This window comes from Nuphar pumila, chromosome 10 (genome assembly GCF_984573655.1).
Source record: "Nuphar pumila chromosome 10, dmNupPumi1.hap1.1, whole genome shotgun sequence".
In the NCBI taxonomy this organism is placed as follows: Eukaryota; Viridiplantae; Streptophyta; class Magnoliopsida; order Nymphaeales; family Nymphaeaceae; genus Nuphar; species Nuphar pumila.
In genome coordinates this window covers 109,860,634-109,880,940 of record NC_143258.1, presented here as the reverse complement: position 1 = coordinate 109,880,940, position 20,307 = coordinate 109,860,634, and the positions used below count along the sequence as shown (strand labels likewise).

The window sequence follows — 20,307 nt, the reverse complement described above, 5'->3', positions numbered from 1 at the left end:
ATAACACCTCTACATGGGACCAGCAGTGTCTAGATAGGCATGTTCTTCATAGTTCTGTCTGAACAATCAAACGCTCTATAATGGGTCAGATCAATGTGGGCTGTAATACCAATGGCAATGGGGGCTCCCCTTGTCTGGCAGGAGCAGTTAGTGCACGCAACCTTGTGTTGGGACGTTGCAGGTTCAAAACCCATTGGTATATTGTATAACTGGTAGGGGTCTGCCTAACGCCAGCTTCTGTAAAGTGACAACCCTAACCCTAACCCTAACCCTAACCCTAACCCCCCGAGGGATGCCCATTTGGCAAACATCATCCTAAAGGCCCTTTGACCAAGATCTGGAGAGAGTATATTGGTCATTAAAAAGTCAAAGACCTAAATTGTCCTTCAGATAGCAGGGCAATATGGGAATTGTGGATGATAAGGACAGGACAGGACAGGACAGAGGGAGGGGTTCGAAGGTTGTGCTCGCTCCGGCTCAGCAGCGTAGGCCTTCTTCCTTCAAACTGACCAAAACGGCGCCCTCCCTTCCCCTCTTTTAAATGCCCTTCTCTACCCTTCGTTTCTGTAATTACCTTAATGCCCTTTTCTTTCACAAAATAACGTAGTAGTCCTTAAAAAATTCCGCTTATCGACTGGGGATAACTTTAGCAAAATTACACATGAGGCCTTCCTTAGAGAATTGGAAACCGAATATATCCCCTTTGGCATCCTGCGTTGGTACTATGAGGGGGGGCGCCTTTCAAGGCCAACTTATTGTTTGGTGGAACTAAAAAAAAATTCTAAGGTTATTTATGTCATTTAATTGAAGCCAACTTTCGCTCCGCATTGGAAGATGATTTTTAGCCTTTTTTTTAAGGTTTTAAAATGACAAAAGTACTCCTTTTGGTTCTTTTTATACAATTGAGACTCGGATTAAACCGGTACACTTGAGTTGTTCCGAGGCGATTCAATATCCGAGTCTCATCAACGAGGGAACCGACATAAAGATGGCGACGGGTTGGACTCTGGTTGGAATCGGATGCAAGTTTATTGGGTTCGGACTCGGATTTAGAAAATATACCTAAACCGCGGTAAGATATCCCGGGTCAGTTCACGAACTCAAATTCCAGTAGTGGTGGACAATGATATATTTCATAATATATCTTTATTTGACCCGTAGTTGCACGTGAAGGGGGAAATAAGGAAGTGAGTGTAAGAATATAGTAAAAAGTGTGAAGCGACTGAGAAGCGATTATAGAAACGTGTGACAAGCAAAAGAGAAAACATGTAGGAAACAAGTAGGAAATGCCATGAAAATAAGTATCTTTGACCTACAAGCTTGTTATAATAAAAAAATAGTATGTAACTTTGACCCAGGCTGGCCAGTTATTATATAAAGTCCGGATGAGTCGCTGCTGGTCCAAACTGAGTTGGACCCTAGGCCAACCAATGTTCAGTCGGTGATGGGAGGTTTTTTCCCTTGGTTTATTCAAAATAAAAATTACTTACATACTCAACCTGGCCCAATTCAAGGGTGAGTTCTGTCATTTAATAAAGTTGAAAGGTTTTTTAATTTTATTATAAAATATCTAAATAAAGCAATAATAGCAAAGCCCGCTAAATGATTAGTATCGCCACTATTACTTCCAGAAAAAAAATATTTTACTAGTCACAGGAATTATTTCAAGGTCTTTTGTGCCCCCTCTACTTTCCTAATATGACATTATTGACATGCATGCTTTAAAAATGATTAATTAAATTCCCTCACAAGTCACAGTAGTTTGGGGGCCTCTTTGTTCTAAGATGGAAGGAAAACTTTCCTACAGTACAAAACCCTGGGCTTCTTTCTTTCATGTAACTTTCATAGGAAAGTAGCTGACCCGGCATCCTTTTCTTTTCTTTTCCACCACTAATGAAGCGAACATCACATCATTATAATGGGAAAGTGCTGTGTTGGCACAATTGGGCCTCAGCTTTTCTCATCACTTGGTACTTTTTACGTGTAAATCCCTTTGTACCTTCTCTTCTTCATTGATGAAAGTATTCTCACCAAAGGTTGAGCTGGCAAGATTTTTAAGAAAATCCATGCCCCTTTTAGCTAAAGACTTGTTTTTTCATTCTCATGAAATATCCAAGTCTTTCGTGGGAAAGAGCACAAATTTTAAAAAATCCTGCTAGCTCAGCCTTCTCACGAGGAAGCTTTCATAGGAAAGCTATTAAAGGATTTACACATAAAAATCTACGGTTTTCTACAACAACAACAACAACTACGCCTTCATCCCAAAATAATTGGGGTCGGCGATATGAACCAAGAAAGAAAATCATTATGGGTCTTCCACATGAATCCTTCTCCTCCAATCATTTCTATCAAATGCTATGTCCTTGGTGAGGTTCAAAGCATTCATATCCTTTCCTATCACCTCCATCCATGTCTTCCTAGGCCTACCCCGACCTCTTTTAACTAATATATTTTTCCATTTCTCAATCCTTTTAACTGGAGCATCATTAGGCTTTCGCCGAATATGTCCAAACCACCGTAAACGGTTCTCTCTCATCTTATTTTCAATGGGTGCAACGCCTACCTTCTTACGTATCTCCTCGTTCCGAATCTTATCTTTTATTGTATTTCCACACATCCATCTCAGCATACGCATCTAAGCTACACTCATTTTTTGAATATGATGTCTCTTGGCAGCCCAACATTCCGTACCATATAGTAAAACAGGCCTAATAGTCGTCTTATAAAACTTTCACTTCAACCGCAATGGCATTCTACGGTTTTCTCTTAAAATTGAAAAAAACAAAATGTACATTAACTTTATATATGTGGAATACATTTGATAATGGCCCCCTTACATACAAACGCCGACCTCGTGGATGGATTCAACATGTTGAAAACTATGAGAATTGGCTTTTGGATCATTTTTTTTAATGAAAAAACATGATTTATAACCCAGAAAAGTATCACATATTGCAAGCCGTTGATTTTTGGAGAAAGGAGATGAGGGAAATGGGAGTTCGCACAGATAGTCAGACGAAAGAGAGTTAAGAGATTCAAGAAAGGATTTTATGTTAGGTTAAGAATATATTTAAGATTTTATAATATAAGGGTATAATAGTAATTTCCTTAACAAAGATCAGGGACAAGACGGGGAGGGGGTAAGAGTAAGTCCATCCCCGATCCCCATTTTATGTCCTAAATCCCCTGGTCTAAACGGGCAGTGCCCCCATTCCCCACACTGGTCCACTGCCATCCCTACACGTGCATCACATTCTGGCGGAGCTGTTTTTGTCAGATGTTTGATGGTGGCAGCGGGCCCCACGTGTTTCGGGACACAGCAGTCCAGAGGACTCTTGTGTCCCACCAATCAGACGGCACCTGATTAAACAAACATCAGATTAAAACCCTCTCACATTGTAATTACACAATCTATAACTGGTTTCCTAGATGAAAAAAAGACCATATAAATCACATATTATGGGTCTGACTGATCTCCCAAAAAAATTACAAATAATCATGAAAAATAGCAATTTCTACTCATTATGGCATAATGACTGACACCAAAACCAAATATCCTTCTTTTTAACTCAACGTTATCAACTCTAACTTGAGTTGACCCGTGTTTGTTTCATGCTATTGCCTATGAAAGAAGCCCTTTTCTTAGGAAAGAAAGCCACTTTCCCAAGAGGATTGAAACAAACATCTCCATAAAATATGTCACGGGGCCCTTGTATTCATAGAATCATAGTGACAAAAGTTTAAGACGACAAGTTATCGCCAAGATTTTTCTCATGATATTTTGAAAACTTTTATTTATCTTGAGTTTTTTTGGGGAAAATATCGGCTAAAACAAATTAATTAATATTTAATAAATATGGTGCAAAATAATTTTTTTTTAGAAAATGATATGGGTTTAAGGTCTTTTTCAAAACTGAAACTTCTAAATAAAATCATTAAAATTTAAAAATATGGGTTTCATTTATACGTTAGACTTTAGGAGACCTTTCCTATTCTCAACGCATTTAAAGCATTTAATTTTCAAGATAGATTTTAGAAACTGTTTTCTATTATCAACACTTATCAAAGCTGACTTGTCGAGAAACTTCATTTTATGTTTTTGGTGGATGAGAGGAAGTTTTATTCATCTTAAATGAGAGAGATAGAGAGATGAATTAAAAGATAGTTTAATGAGAATTTATTCAGTTGAAAATAATGTTGTTCAATGCATTTAAAATGAATTTAAAGCAAGGGTCTCTTTTTTGTTTTAAATATCGCGATAAGAACTTAAATATAGTGATAAAAACATGATATGTAGGTTTTGTAAAAAATCGCCATATTTTAAAGGTTAAAACGGTAAGATAATACACCGCAATTTTCAAAGATATTTTCAAACTATCTTCGATATTTATCACTATGCATGCACTAAATGCAAAATAGCATCTTTCCTGTTAAATTGAGTTCAGGCGTTTCCCATGGGGAGTTACTTTCCCTCCTTGGGCATCACTTTCAAGGGAAAGTAAGGTTCACCATTTCATCTTAACAAATACAATGAGGGATATGAAACGCCATATTTGGAATAAACCAAGGACATAAAAGACCAACTTCTTTTCTCTTCCCTTTTCATTAATTTCCATTGAGTATACACATATATAAAAATAAATATAATTGTTCAAGGGACTGTATTCCTACTTTCCTAGGCTTGTTAGGCAGTAAATGGCGAGACAAACCGCATAACCGTGTCACTTGGTGAGACACCTCCACATTAATGTGTTGTGTAAATTTGGGCTACCCACAATCCTCTCCCTGCTGCCTCCTCTACTATATTTAGCACGTAGTAGAGAGCCCCCCTATAGAGAATCTGCAGCCTCCCCATCTGTTGCCTCTGACTTGTAGCTGTGCATGTAAACCCGAAATCCAAAGTCTGCATACTCTCTCTCTCTTTTTATCAGAATCAGATACAGAGAGAGGGAGAGTTTCTGAAAGAAGGTGCTGGAGAGGGAGGAGAAGGGAAAGGATGGTGAAGTGGTTGCTGTGTATTGCTGTTTTGGTGGTTTCATCATCATGGTGGTGGTACTCTTGGAAGAGAAAGGATGGCAAGGGTAGGGTCCCCAAGGGGAGGTTTGGTTGGCCTATTATTGGGGAGACCCTTGACTTCATCTCCCATGGCTACTCTTCCCACCCTGAGGATTTCATGATGAAGCGACGTGCACTGTAAGGACAAACAACCCCATCACCATCACCATCATCATATCATATCATGGTAGCTGTTGTTATTGTTTCTACTGTTAGTAATTGTTATGGTGGTTGAGTTTGGTGAGGAATAGTGAATTTAATCATTTCAGTGTTTGTGTGGAATAGATTCTGTTTTGACTACCATGGTCCCCGTTTGTATTTTGTTGCCATTTTGATGAAAGATTTTGGGTAGTAGACAAAAAAGAAATTTGTCAGGTTTTTTTTTGGAGAAAAGATGAACTTTTTGATCCACAAAAAGTGTATAGCCTTTTGTAGGGATGCCTTTTTTTCGAAATAAGATACAAACTATTTGCGTTTTTTTGGCTTGTTCTTTATTTCATCTTTACATGCATCTTTACCCTGCTATCTTAGATTTGATGAAGAGAAAAACAAAATATTTGAAGAATTATTTTGTTTCTTGAAGATTTCAAATTGAACATCAATTTTTCTTGGTTCTTGGTGTGGTAGCATATTTCTCTCTCTCTCTCTCTCTCTCTCTCTCTATATATATATATATATATATATATATAGGGTCCTAAGAGGTTTTATTTTCATCTGTCTGGATCTCACATGCACATGTATGGGGAGCATAGTTTTAGAGAGAACGGTGAAAAGAAAAGCATCAAGACTAAAATTTATCTTTTGCTTTTTTTAATGAATGAGCCCTTCTTTTGACCTGCTCCAAACTTTCAATCTTGGATTTCAATGCATCCAGTGACCATAAAAGATGGAACAGACTATGCCTGCCCATAGGAATAGGATGAAACTACAGTTCCCTTCTAGCATCTTAGCCGAGTTACTTGCCCAGATTTCAGTCATGTTGGCCTACACAAAGCTTTTGTTTTTTTTCATACTCTCACATACAACAGTCTTGAGATTGGGCGACCTTGTCAATAGTCAATATTAATTGAACTTGAGGGATGAACAGAGAGAAAGATTTGGTGATCTTGTCAATCCTAATTGGAAATCTATTGAACGAATAGCAAGAAGGATCTGTCTCATAAACAGGTTGGAAATTCTGAGGGCACTAATAGACAAAGCACTTGGGTTTGACATCCCGGGGGTTCAGGGATTTGCTATTGACATGACATTCACAACACACAGAATGTTGACTGAGAATTCCAAAGACCACAGATTCAGAAGGCCTTTTTTCCATTTTATTTATTTTTTTTATCCGACTTTTTTCATCCTTTCTGGTTTGTTTGTTTCGTGATTTTGCATTGATACTGTTTAGTTTCACTCCACAGCCATAGGCAATGATGAGGTACTTTTCTGTGAAGAGACAGTACTTAATTGTTGTTCATTTCTCTGTAACTGTCCTCACATAGGAACAACGTGAAACCATTCATCAACAGTAAGAAAGCACAAAAAATATTCATAATAAACAATACCATCACCATCCATCATCTTCAGCTTCTTTTTCCTTTAAATTTTTTCATAATGATTTGACCGGGATTATCGTGTCATGTCATTTTGACCGAAGAAACTTTCCATTTTACATTCTTTATGTCAATACCAACTTGTCCATTTTTATCTTTCGTATTAGTTTTCACTAGAAAAACGCATCACAATCTCCATTTCCTTTTTTCATTCAATGGCTTCATATCAGGGGTTGAGATCAGGTGATATTGAAAATTTCCACCAATGGTGATTTTTTCAATATCGACCCTCATTAAGGCATCACCATGGGAAGTTCTTTTGGGCTCCTCTCAAGGTCATTTTCGTGCCATGGTACAGACATGCTTCCGTGTGGGATGTGTGGTGGTGATTTTGAATATCACCTGATCCGTCTATTTTGTTGTAATTTCTTTGTTAGGGGTTGTTGGTTTGATTCCCACCAATATGAAAAGATTCCATGAGAAAGGCATCTCATGATGGAAAGGGCTCCCATGTGTGAAAAAATGCATATGTAAATTCATTCACAGTAAATGCATGGTCAAACTTAAAATAGAAACCCCATTATTTTGGGGCCTGTTTGTTTCACCTTCATATGAAATGTGGAGGGTTTCATATGTAAGCCTCTATTTTCAAGTGCAAATTGGGTGAAACAAAAGACCCCTTATTGTTTTTCATCATCATTTTGTCATGAGAAGCGAGCAATAGAATCAATCACTCGGCCTCAAGCTGGGAAACAAGCCGAGATGCTTGTGACTCCGTGCATGTTTGGCTTATAAGGGGCTTCTTCATCTTTTAAAACTGTCTCAGCAAGCCAAACAAAAGGTTTAGAGATAAGATTTTATTACTTACAAGTTACAACCATGAACGGTTCATTTTTTCTGTAATTCTATTACTTTCAGCTCTAAAACAATGTGATTTTTTGTAAGCAAGTAAGCTGTATCTCTACTTGTTTAGCTTGGACTTGTTATAAGCTAGAACTCAACTCAGCTCACCACAAGAATCAGCCAAGCTTTTCCTTTTTCATGAGGAATGGAGAAACCATCTGAGAGTAAGAGACCTAGTCGAGCTGACTATACCTGCTGAACCATTTTCAGATATGGGAAGGTGTTCAAGACCAACATTCTGGGGAGCCCCACAATAGTGTCTACAGATGTGGAGGTGAACAAGGCAATACTGCAGAATGATGGCAAGACCTTCATCCCATTCTACCCAAAGACTGTTACAGAGCTGCTGGGGAAGGCTTCAATCCTGCAGATGAACGGCAATCTGCAGAAGAAGATCCATGGATTGATCGGTGGGTTCTTCAAATCACATTCATTGAAGGCTCAGATCACACAAGACATTGAGAAGTACGTGAAGGTAGCGATGGGTGATTGGAAAGATGGCCAGTTGGTTTACATCCAAGATGAGACCAAAAATGTGGGTTTCTTTCAATTTATTTTCTAGTCTTTTTAACTTTCCTATGGTATATCTTGGGCATTTGATGACATGTTAGGCATTTGCCAACATATGTCACAAGGACACGGGCAAGCACGCGACACGATTTTTTTTAAAAACTAGTACACTAGAATACGATTTTTTTTATTCTTTTTATATATTTTGATGTTTCAATATATGCAATATATTTAGTAATTAAATTAATATTAAAACAATATGAAAGTAGTGTATGATACGTGTCGTGTCGTGTCGGTGAGCCTCCATAATGTGTCTATGTGACATTGTTGGCACGCTTGATTGTTTGCAAATCACATGCCCAACTGCTAGCCTTGCAGATTTCTTTTTTTTTCTTTTTTTTTTGAAATGTAAAGCTGGGGTTAGGCAGACCCTTACCAGTTATACTATACCATTGGGTTTTGAACCTGCAACGTCCCAACACAAGGTGACGTGCACTAGCTGCTCCTACTAAACAAGCTGAGCCCCAAGCTAGCCTTGCACATTTTGAGGTGACTGGTTTGGTGCGAGGGACGTGATTGTCATTTTTTGGAAGGACGAGCAGTTGGTAGGATTTTAGTGCTTGGATCCATGACTTGCATGTCCACACAAACGCAAGGTGGGTCACCTTCTGGTGCATCATTGTGGAGACCTAGGGCTTAAGTCGGTCCAGCTGGTTCAAGCCCGACTTGGCTCTGATTCAGCAGGGCTCTGACCATTACCCAGCCAAGTGGATCCAATTGCCTTAACTTGTCAGGTTTGTAAACATTATATGATACATTTAAGTTGAAAATAAACTATAAAGTTTAAAAACCTGAAAGTAGTTATCAGATAAACTATAAAGTTTAAAAACCCCATCAGGTCTAAGTTTGCATGTACAAAGGTACATTAGGTCACAACTTTGTTGGATTTGGGTTTGAAAAAAAAACATCATCAGGTCCATTTGGATATCCTTCTCTTGCTAATCTTGCATGGCATGTAAACAGATAACGTTCAGGGTGTTGGTGAAGGCACTGATGAGCGTGGAAGGGAAGGATGAGGTGGAGGGGTTGAGGAGGCATTTCAAGGAGTTCATCGCCGGTTTGATCTGTCTACCCATCAACCTTCCTGGGACCAGGCTGCACAAGTCCCTCCAGGTAGTCTCTCTCTCTCTCTCTCTCTCTCTCTCATATATTTATCACCAAGTTGATGGGGTGTCACAAGTTCTAAACCCATAAGTGGTGTCCCATGCGGCAAGGTGAAAGCTGGGTGTACTCCAGGTGGGCAGAAGGGTCCCAAAGGGTTTTATCAACCGGAGACCAGCCAATGTGTGATTGGTGATGGGAGGTTTTTCTCCTGGACTATAAAAAAAAAAAGATATTCCAAGAATTGTCATAGATTTTTTCCAAAAAACAAATGCTTTTAATTTATAGCAATATCCCAATAACGATATTTGTGGCATCTTATTAACAAATAATAAAAATCTTGACTTTCTTTTTTCGTTTTTGTTGTGCTATGGTAAGGCCAAGAAGAGAATGTTAGCAATGGTGAACAAGATCATCAAAGAGAAGATGGAGAAGAGAAGTGGTGAAGTATTGGATGTCATAGATGTGCTACTCAATGAGGTGACTTCTCATTCTAGTTGTAATGGAGGACAAGGAGAAGAACTAGAAGAAAAAGAAGAGGAAAGGTTGTCATTGGATTTCTTATCAGAGAATATCATAGAGATGATGATACCTGGTGAAGACTCCGTCCCCATCCTCATGACACTTGCTGTCAAGTACCTTAGCGACTGCCCCTTGGCTCTACAACAACTGCTCGTATCTCTCTCTCTCTCTCACACACACACACACACACACATAAAAGCAGGTTGCATAGGGTATATTTGCTTATCATGACAGGGTCTCACAAGGGCTCCGCCCATCTGGTAGGGGCGACTTGTGCATGTCAACAAGTTGACTGGACATCACAAGTTCGAAACCTACAGGTGACCTCCACTATCCCAAGGTCAAAGTTGGGTGTACTCCCCCCGGTTAGCAGGGACTTCTTCCATGGGCTTTACCAGCCGAAGGCCAGCCAATGTGCAGTGGCGATGAGGGGTTTTTCCCTTGGCCTATCTAAAAAAAATGATGATAGGGTGAGTGAGGGCTGTCAACTGGTAGGGTCCGACCCATCAGTGTTCACCCTAACCTGCCCATGTAGCAAGCACTTAAGTTGGGGTTGAGGTCTGCATCATGTTGGGTTGAGAAAATGGAATCCTACATAATTGATTAGAAGATACTTAAATTTTTTTACATTAAAATATATGAAGAAACGCTGATCATGTCAGATATCCTGCAAAAATCATACACCAAACCAAACCCACATGTTACCTGGGTTAGGTTTGATATCTGGCAAAAATGTATATCGCCCAAACCCGACCCGTATAGTACTTCAATCGGGTTTGGGTCTACCTGAATGACATTCAGGTCAGCCTTTTTTTATGCCCATATACCCGGATGTCCAGGTTCAAGTCAAGTACCTAAGACAAACCCAACCCTTTGACATTTCTAGGGTAAGTGTGTGGACTGAGCACTTAACTAAGCCAAGTCAATGTCCATGCCACAGTGTGTGATCCGCTAGCGTGTGTTTGGATGCTTAGGTGAGAATTTCCCTGTGAATGAGAATTCTCACTAGGCCCTACAGTTTATTTTTTTGGCTATGTCTTGTTCTACAAAACTCCCACCTTTGTTGTTTCTCCTGAATTCTACAATGAGAATTCATGTTTACACAGTCGACCGTAGTACCAAACACACTGAGCGTCACCGGCCAAACCCTGTCCCGACCTGGCAGGGTACACGTTTCAATTGACTATGCTGAGAGCCATTCAAGACTTGACATGGCTGCTAAGTTCTTAAAATCAGGTCTTGTTTGAGCTATATCCAAGTTGAATGAGTCTACCCAATTGTCAAACACTAGCTAGGACTGCATTTTAAACGTAATCAGATTTTATTTTTATTTGTATCTGGATATGGAAACCTTAGACCGGATCCGACCATTTACTTAGCCGGATGCCGAGGGGGGTTTACGATATCGAGATAAATGGTTAAAAGTTGAATGGATATCCAATCCAAACTCAATCCATTGATGCCCCTTGTTTACTTCAGTCAGGAAAATTTGTTTCATTCTCTGCAGGAAGAAAATCTGAGATTAAAGAGGTTGAAGTCCCAAAACGGTGAACAGTTGTGTTGGACTGACTACATGTCCTTGCCTTTTACTCAGAATGTAAGTGTGCACCAACTTTCTTGATTCAGTTTCCTGGGTTAGCCTTCCAAGTAGTTGGCTACATGTGTACGTATGAAGTTTGAAACTAGATATGGGCAAGGGGCCAGGGCCAGGCCGTCCCAACTCAGCCTTTTTCTTATATCTGGATCGGCATATGGCCCATCAATCAGCCATGGCCTAGTCAAAAGGACGGCCTGCGTCTAAGCCCAGTCCTACACCGACGAAGCACACCACACAAAACCCACTAGAATGAATCTGATTCCGTAAGTTTTACTTATTTTCTGAACATGTTGCAGATCCATGTCATTATCTGTGTCTACTTATATCCAGCATTGATATGTGCATGAGTACTTTGCCTGTGAATGAGTTGGATCCAATCTATTTACACCTATAGATTTGATCAATAGGCTTGATCCAATCGAATCAAGTCTAATAGATTTGATCAATAGGCTCGATCCAATCAAATCAAGTCGATAGAGAAGGATCCAAACTCCAAAGTTGCTCAAGTACCTTGGCTCAGCCATTCTTGATCCAGATATGATCCAAGAACCAAAATGGTTTGGTCTTGGGGTGAGTTAGATCCCAAGCTAGGTCCAATCTCATTGGACAGGCTAACACCCAGGCCACATGGGAATAGACCATTTTATGCTTCCTCCGGAATTAGTCCAGCCCATGGGCAAGCATAAATGTTTTTTTTATTACACCAGCCCATGGGATGTTAAAGGGCTATGGACCAATCTTTGAGTTCATGCCCACTGGATCTCTCGATGGCCATTGACCTTAACTCTTTAAGGTGGGATATTCTGGTGGTGCATGGTTGACATTTACCATATTAGGTTAGAATCTAGAGCCGGGGTCGGCCAAGGGTCCATGAAGGTTGAACCCGGATCCATCTCAACCTCAAACCTTTTCAATGCTACTGATTGTAGAATTCAGGTAAAATGGAGTGTCAGTTTTTTCTCTTCATCTCTATAATGTCTCTAGTTTGTTAATATTCATTTTATTTACTTGGACAGGTGATTAGTGAAACATTGAGGATGGGAAACATAATAAATGGAGTTATGAGGAAGGCTTTGAATGATGTGGAGATCAAAGGTTGGATTGTTAATTGCTAAATGTCATCTTTTTTTTCTTTAATAATGTTAAGGAAAATAAGATTGAGAATACAAGAAAAAATTATTGTATTATTGAACAGTACTAATTAGCTGGGTACAATATATATATATATATATATATATATATATATATAGTACACAACTTAGAAAGAAGAAAAAACGTTTACCACAAAAATGCACTACTCATCGTTATCTTTCTTGAATGTCGATAATATGGATAACCGTATCCTTGATTATCGATATTGAGAACTCATTTGATCCTTGATTATCGATATTGAGAACTCATTTGATCCTTGATAACGTTATCTCATTTGATAGTCAATGATATCCTTCACATCTAACCCTTGAATATCGATAACAAGGATGACCGTTTTGATAAAAGATATTATCTTCACATTTGATCATGTATCGTAAAATCTTTATCTTCACATTTGATCATGTATCATAAAATCCTTTATAGTGACACTTATTTTATTTTCAAATAATTATTTTTTTATATTTACACGAAGAAACTACCCTAAGGATCAGAGACCTAGCCGTGGTGGCTCTTCCTACCGTACTTATGATCACTGTCCTGGCAGCGTAAAACTCTGTGGTTAATTGAGTTCTAGTTTCATTTATTGACTGTTTGGTTTAATGTGTGTTTTTGCAGGTAACCTTATCCCAAAGGGATGGCGTGTATTGGCTTCTTTTAGAAGTATTCATTTGGATGAAGAGAACTATGACAACCCTTATCAGTTTGATCCATGGAGGTGGCAAGTAAGTTTTAGAAACACAGACGTGGGCGATAATTAAAAATTAAATCTTATTATTATTAGTTTCTGGAATTATGATGTTATCTTCTAACCTTCTCAGATGGGTCATTAGTTTGGGCTGTGAAACGAGATGAGCCGCCGGTGGCTCAGCTCGTAAAGAGCTTGTTGAAACTCATGAAATAGGCTCAGCAATCCGAATGCGAGCAATAAGTGCTCGGCTCTGCTCGTATAGAGTTGTTAACTAGCAATAAATATATTTACATATTTTTTATATTAAAGAGTTGGATTATTGAAGTGTTTGGCTTGCACTGCAGGCAGCATGTATAGAGTTCAAATCCTATTGCTTATAGCTTTGAAATAATGTGTTTACTTTGTAAATGAGCCAGTTTGAGTATGGCTCAGTAGGTTTTGATTCCATTTTTTATTTTAAATAATGTAAGTTTTTATTAATCAGCCGGGATTACCATGAGCTTAAACTTGGCCTGGTTCACTACAAGAATGAGCCAAGCTTGAACACTATTTGTTAAGCTGGCTCACTACAAGAATGAGCCGAGAATGTGTATGTGTCAGTGAATAATGTTTGCTCATGTCTACATGACATCCTCTTTTAAAACATCATTTTTTTATTTTTTTTTAGATCAAACCCTAGAGATATGCTTTTATTTAGTTAAAATATGTTTGGGCCTTGCCATTGTAATGTTCAAGTAGATTTTTCAAAAGCTTAAAAAATCAATGCAGCAATTCTTATAAAAAAAACAGTGGCTCATAATGCTCCAAAATTTTATGATTTTAAAAATCATGTTTTTTATGTGAGAACATGATCAGTTTTATAGAGTTAGCACCTATTATCAAATATTAATAATATTATATATATAGCGTTCATGTGCCTACGGTATCAATGAGCTGAAAAGAGCAATATCTTGTTGTCTGTCTTTTTAATTGAATCTAACCTTACAGTTATGATCTACATGGTTTGTTTATTGGGGATCCACTTTCAAATCTCCAGAATCTGGTGTGTATGAAGGTTTTCTTGGTGGTTAAAAAATCAACGGCTGTAAATGCACCAAATTTTTACAACTTGATAAGACATTTTTATCGTAAAAACATGATCCAAGGGTTGATTTCTAATGAATTAAATCAAAACCACATCCCCACCAGACTTTATATATATACAGAGAGAGAGAGAGAGAGAGAGAGAGAGAGAGAGAGAGAGAGAGAGAGAGAGAGTACCTTTTGTCACATGATCCAAAACTTGTTTTCTACTAATTAATGCTTATAGATCGTGTCTTTAGGGTTTGATCAACAAAAAAAGTTCATAAAATTTTAAAATCTAAAGCTTCTATTAGCTGGGAGTAGGTGCTCCGGGAGTATTCTATCATTCCTATTGGTTGTGATATGTTTGTGAACAATGCAGAGAAGAGAGATGAGTGGGTGCAACTATTTTACTCCTTTTGGTGGGGGGCACAGGCTCTGCCCTGGCCTTGACCTTTCTAGACTTGAAGCCTCCATTTTCCTTCATCATTTCATTACAAGCTTCAGGTAACACCCCCTTGCTTTTCTACTTAAATTTTGAAAGACGAAAAAAGGGATTGAAAAAAAAAAATTTCTTGGAGTTGCAATGTTGCATGTATGTTTATGAATTGAGGCTACTTCTGTAATTTAAAACTAGCTCTCAGTTTTTTTAGGCACCGTTTTGACATGTTTCTCTCATGCAGCTGGGTTGCAGAGGAGGATCAGATCATCAACTTTCCTACAGTCAGAATGAAGAGAGGGCTACCTGTCATTGTGAAGCCCATCTCCGACCTTTCTGCTGTTGACCAAAGCCTCGTCGACCTGTAAATTTACCATAATGGCTTGATCTTACAGATGAAACTCAATCATGTTAAAATGAGATAAAATTATAATTCTAAGAGCATAAATGAAATACCCTGGTATATGCTGCTTTTAAGTGTATGTTTGCGTGTCATAGAAGAAGGGTTAGTACCGAACAGCCCATGGACCATTCTTCTGTGGTAAACAGATCTAAACTGAAATCAGCTCGCCCAGTCGCCCATGAGGTTTATACAGAAAAAATAATAATAATAATAATAATAAATGAGAAATTTATTATTGTTAAGAAGACCGCGTGAACTAAAAGTAGCTTAATTTGGATAAAATAAAAATGTAGAGGGCTGCACATGTGTATGTGTGTGTTTATCTATGTATTTTATGCATGTATGCATATGTGTGTGTGATTGCCCCTCCCACCACCTTACGAATTGGTCAAGGAACGTAAACAGAACAAAACAAGTGCAATTACACAAAATGTTTTCCTTGATTTATATCATGTATGCAAATATTGATCCTGCAGTTTAATTGGTGAGAGTTCTACTTCCGATGATATAATACAAGCAGTTTTTCTAAAGACAATCTCAAAAGTTCTGAAAGTATTTAAATTTTATTTCCATTTATTATTTATTCTGATATTTTCACTTTTTGAATGAAGTGCCATATAGGAAAATACATCATGTATGTGCAATTGCAGCGAGACCTTTCCTGTCAATAACTAGGTGGAATCAACTTAAGCATTGGTTACTAAACAAAAGTAATAATTCTCATGTTTGTATACTATATATATATATATATATATATATATATATATATATATATATATATATATATATATATATATATATATATCGAGAGAGAGAGAGAGAGAGCTGCTGTGAGTGACAACAAATTTTTAACAAGATAATGAAAATTATGCGGAAATTTATTGGACCACTCTTATATAAAAATTTAAGATCATCCATTAAAACATACTAAAACAGTCATGTTTTCTGCACAATAAAAAGCAGGCACAAGATTAGTCAACCTGGTCTCATACAATTATATTTACACTCACTATGGCCTGAAGAAGACAGGAATCTAGATTGTGTCAGCATAGAGCATCTCTAGCACCAAAATCTGGAAGATGTGACCACAGGTACAATGTGCTCCAAAAACGTACAGGAGTGTGAACATGATTTACATCATTGAAGATGAACACGAAACCATAATTGATCACGTATAAGTCAGAGCATGGGTGATCACTGATCTACCAGACTACTAATTTCACAATCTTCACAAATCCTTCTCTTCTTTTAGATGGCAAATGCAGCATAGCTCCCCATCGGATGCAAACCTGAGAATCTTGGGTTAAACCTGGTCTCATACAAACATTTCTGCAAATCCTTGGGTTAAGATTTAAGATGCTGTAACTCTAGTAACTCTACCAATCCAGTTATCATATTCAGACCTCATTTCTGCAAATCCTTGCCCTCTCAAACATTTCTGCAAATCCTTGGGTTAAGATTTAAGATAGTGTAGCACTGTTGATCCAGTTATGTATTCGGATGTCATTTCTGCAACTCCTTGTTCCCTCAAAGAAATCAAACGCTTGAATGAAAAATGAGTAAAAATACTAATCACAAAAATAAACCCCAGCTTCATTGAATACAGAAAGCAGAGACAGTAACTGCCATCTTTGAACAAACCCAATTCTGAACTACTATTAGTACTGCCACCATCTTCCTCCTCCAATTCTTCATCATTATCTATGTCAATATTATCATCATCATTGTCATCAGCCCCCTTGCCCTCCCTCCAACTCCACAGTTCCTGCCCTCCCTGACCACCCTTATCATAAGTTCTATCACCTTCTTCTGCTTGAATATCGCTCCAAGAGTTTTGTTCTTTGTTCTTTTTGCTGAAACATGTGCGTATGAACGTGCACCAATCTTCCAATTCCACTGGTGGAATCTCTGGCTTTGGTTCGATCCTTATAAGTGATGAGTCAACTTTTGGTCATGGAACAAAGTCCTTGCTGATATCCATCAAGAATTGAACATCAGCCACCAGCTTTACATTCACTGCCAGGTGATTGAACTATGGGTTTTCTGGATTGGCAATCTGACGCTTTTCCTTCTGCAGAAGCAGTGGCACTCTGGAAGTTGCAAGTGCAAACAGCATCTTCACAATTAAGGGTGAAGAGATGCCGTATGGGATGTTGTCATTTGTCAACACAAAGGTCAAAATACGAAAATTGGGTCTTTAATGCATCTCCACAGATCACCTAAAATATAATATTCTCAAAGTTTTGAACAAAGCGCCTAATAAGTAGCTAGCATGAGAGACAAGGAAAGAAGAAGGAAAGAAAAAAGAAAAAGAAAAGAATTTCTTCAAAATTTACCAGAAATACATCATTAGATGCCTTCAGGAATACATCAAAAGTAATTGGCATCTCCATCCAGCTTTCTAAATTATCCCAAAAGATCTAGTTTTCACACTCATTCATGCATAAATTTCTAACTTCATTTCATAACAAATTTCAAATATAAATTCTTCACAAAAAAATCTTTGATTTTTTTTCCTTGAACGTTCACAAATCATATAAACTGTCAAACTTGTTGGTGTTTCAATAATTCTCCCCCTACTCTTTGAATAGAAAAACTTGGGTAGAGACTCCTAGAAATTATTTAGTTTTTGTGAGAATAATTACAATTTGCAAAGAAGAATATGGAACAGAACTCTGCATGAACCAGTTAAGCCAACTTCCTATATACGAAGGAATACAAGGAGATGAAAACACAAAAAACTATAGAATAAATGACAAAATGCCTCGATAAGAATAATGGCCTCTAGGCCCTTTAATTGATATAAAGTGACATATACCAACTACAAGGATAACTGAACAATCTCTATGAAACCATCCCGGTGACAGCAGGCCAGTTAAACACGTCTCCGCAAATATAGAGGAATTGTCGTTCTTTGGAGGTTATGGCTACATTGAGAAAAAGAAGAAAACAATGGTTGAAAAAAAATATTATTATGATATTCTCATCATTCTTGGTCATTAGGAAAATACATTCTTATATTATAAGATACATGCAACCATCGTATAACAATCACTTAGGTACTGTATGGATGACACGCAAAACCCAGTTAAAACTGGGTGTTGGGTAGACCCAGTTTTGGGGCAAAAACCAGGTTTTGGCACCATTTGGATGACCCCAAAACCTGGTTCATATCCAGGTTTTGTCAAAAACCTGACTGAAAAAACCTCCCCCCTGGATTGAAAACCCAGTTTATCAGAGGGGTTCACCCAACCAGTGTTGTGAGAGGCGTACGCCTCAGAGGCGAGGCGCACGCTCAAGGTACTGAGGCGTGCTGTGATGCGCAAATTGCCCCTCATCAACCTCCAGACCCCCCTCCTTCATCTCCAAGTCTTCCTCCTCCGCCCGATTCGTCGGCTGTGCTAACCCCAAGTGCCGGTGGATCCACCGCCACGTGCCGGCCAACTGCTCCTCTGCCGCTCCCTGCCTCCCCTCCCACCGCTTCACTTCCATACCAGTTGTGAGAGGCGTACGCCTCAGAGGCGAAGCGCAGGCTCAACGCCTCGCTTCGCCTCATCGCATTTAACAACCTTGCACCCAACCACAACAGCCCCTCATAGGGGTGTCACCTTGGGAGCTCACTCCCAACAGAGTTCAGTCCTGCCATTTCCGGTCGAGCACCGGTCAGAAATTGGCCGGATTGGTACCACCCGACGGGCACAGTACTGGTCCAGCCATTTTCGGGCTGGTGCCAGGCAGGAAACGTGCCTTTTCTTTAATAATCGTAAAATGGCCGGAGATTTTGTTTTGGTTTTTTTTTCATTTCGATTTTTAACTCCGCCAGCCATTTCCTGGCCGGTGGGTGGCCAGAAAATGGTCGATTTCTATTTTTTTCATTTTTTCCATTCTGGCCATTTTCTGCCCACTGCCTTAATTTTTATTTATTTGTTTTTTTTTGTTTTCAATGAACAATTGCCCCCTATCCTCCTTAAATCATTCAAATAGCAACCATTTTCAGATAGTATGCATCAAAATTTTACCTTCACATCTCCATCAAACTTCAATCTGCAGATTAAATTGTCAGTGGGAAAAAAAGAGAGTGAAAATTGAATCTGCACAGAAAGCCTAAGAACGCTTAAAGACATTCCAACAAACAGTTATTGTGTGCAAGTTTCAATTTTCACAATAAAGATAGTAGATGTTCCCACTTGGGTCTTTGAAAAAATCCACAAAGAGTACCTTCCGCCTGTCATTTCCACAAACACTTCGTGTGGGTCACTTTGAACTCTTACTATTCTTTCCATCAGTCAAAAAAGTATCGTACTCGCTCCATTCGAAACAATAACAAGGAGCCCAACATGTATTCTTCTCAACAAACAATCAAATTGCATAAATTAGTGGTTTTTCACGTTTTGGCTACTAAACAATCAACAGCATAAAAAGATCAAAAAATCGTGATGTGAGTCTTTCCTTGTATCTCCTCCAAACACCCCAAAACCAACAATCTCTTGCAACCAAGATCAAGAAAAACACCAATGAAGGACACGCCAATCCCACCAAAAACATGCAAAATCCACCAACTCTTCACTGGAGCGTTTCGTCAAACACTTTGACGCACACATCAAATTTCCAAAACGCGACCACCAAAACACAACACAATGAAACCCCTCTTACTGTAATCCGGTCCTCTAGCCCGGAATTCGCAACCAGAGTGCGGAGGATCTCGACCATCCGCTTATTGATCTCGACGGCGACGACGTGGCGGGCCTTCTCGAGGAGCTTGAGCATCAGGTTTCTGGTGCCAGGGCCGATCTCTAGCACGGTGTCGGAAGGCCCGACGTCGGATTTCCTGACGATGGCGACCAGGACTCGTGGGTTGGTGAGAAGGTGCTGCCCTCTGCTCTGGTGTAGATAACGCGCCCCTCTCTTCCTCCTTCATTATCTTCTCCAGCGTCCTTTCGGTTCTTTCCGGAGAACGGAGAACGACGACCGCCCTTCGACATAGGTCTCAGAGAGCCGTTGGAGCCCTGCTCCGACGCCGAAAAATGACACCATCCGTCGAAGAAACATTCCCGCTCTTCCTCTCCTCCGCCTCTCCTTCAGAAGGACGTGAATTGCTTACAAGGGTCCAGCCTGGTGGTCCTTGGCTTGTTCGGGGCGTGATTTGGGACGCCGCCGTCACAAATCACGCCCTCCCTAACAAGTATGTTGGATGCACGTCTCTGAAACGGTGTTTCATCGTTTCACCCTTGTTAGGCCGAGAACATGAAAGAGGGAAATGTTGAAATAAAAAAAATA

At 39.1% G+C, this 20,307-nt stretch overlaps 1 protein-coding gene and 1 pseudogene across 1 annotated transcript; one reads left to right on the top strand and one right to left on the bottom strand.

Moving 5' to 3' along the window:
- Positions 1-4,996: 4,996 nt before the first annotated feature.
- LOC149827874 (cytochrome P450 90D2-like) lies at positions 4,997-14,995 on the top strand. Its single transcript, XM_090018587.1, has 9 exons — positions 4,997-5,193; positions 7,707-8,031; positions 9,030-9,179; positions 9,546-9,842; positions 11,197-11,286; positions 12,303-12,381; positions 13,054-13,160; positions 14,571-14,695; positions 14,872-14,995. Exons 1-9 carry the CDS (start codon positions 4,997-4,999, stop codon positions 14,993-14,995), a joined length of 1,494 nt encoding a protein of 497 aa, XP_089874713.1.
- Positions 14,996-16,731: 1,736 nt separating this feature from the next.
- On the bottom strand, positions 16,732-20,012 carry LOC149827873 (ribosomal RNA small subunit methyltransferase, mitochondrial pseudogene; annotated as a pseudogene).
- Between the last annotated feature and the right edge of the window lie 295 nt (positions 20,013-20,307).

Excerpts from the sequence above, each read along its gene's own strand:
- LOC149827874 (XM_090018587.1), top strand. The coding sequence starts at position 4,997 with ATGGTGAAGTGGTTGCTGTGTATTGCTGTTTTGGTGGTTTCATCATCA. Across the intron at positions 5,194-7,706 it reads ATGATGAAGCGACGTGCACT|ATATGGGAAGGTGTTCAAGA; the intron begins GTAAGGACAAAC and ends AACCATTTTCAG. Across the intron at positions 11,287-12,302 it reads CCTTGCCTTTTACTCAGAAT|GTGATTAGTGAAACATTGAG; the intron begins GTAAGTGTGCAC and ends TTACTTGGACAG.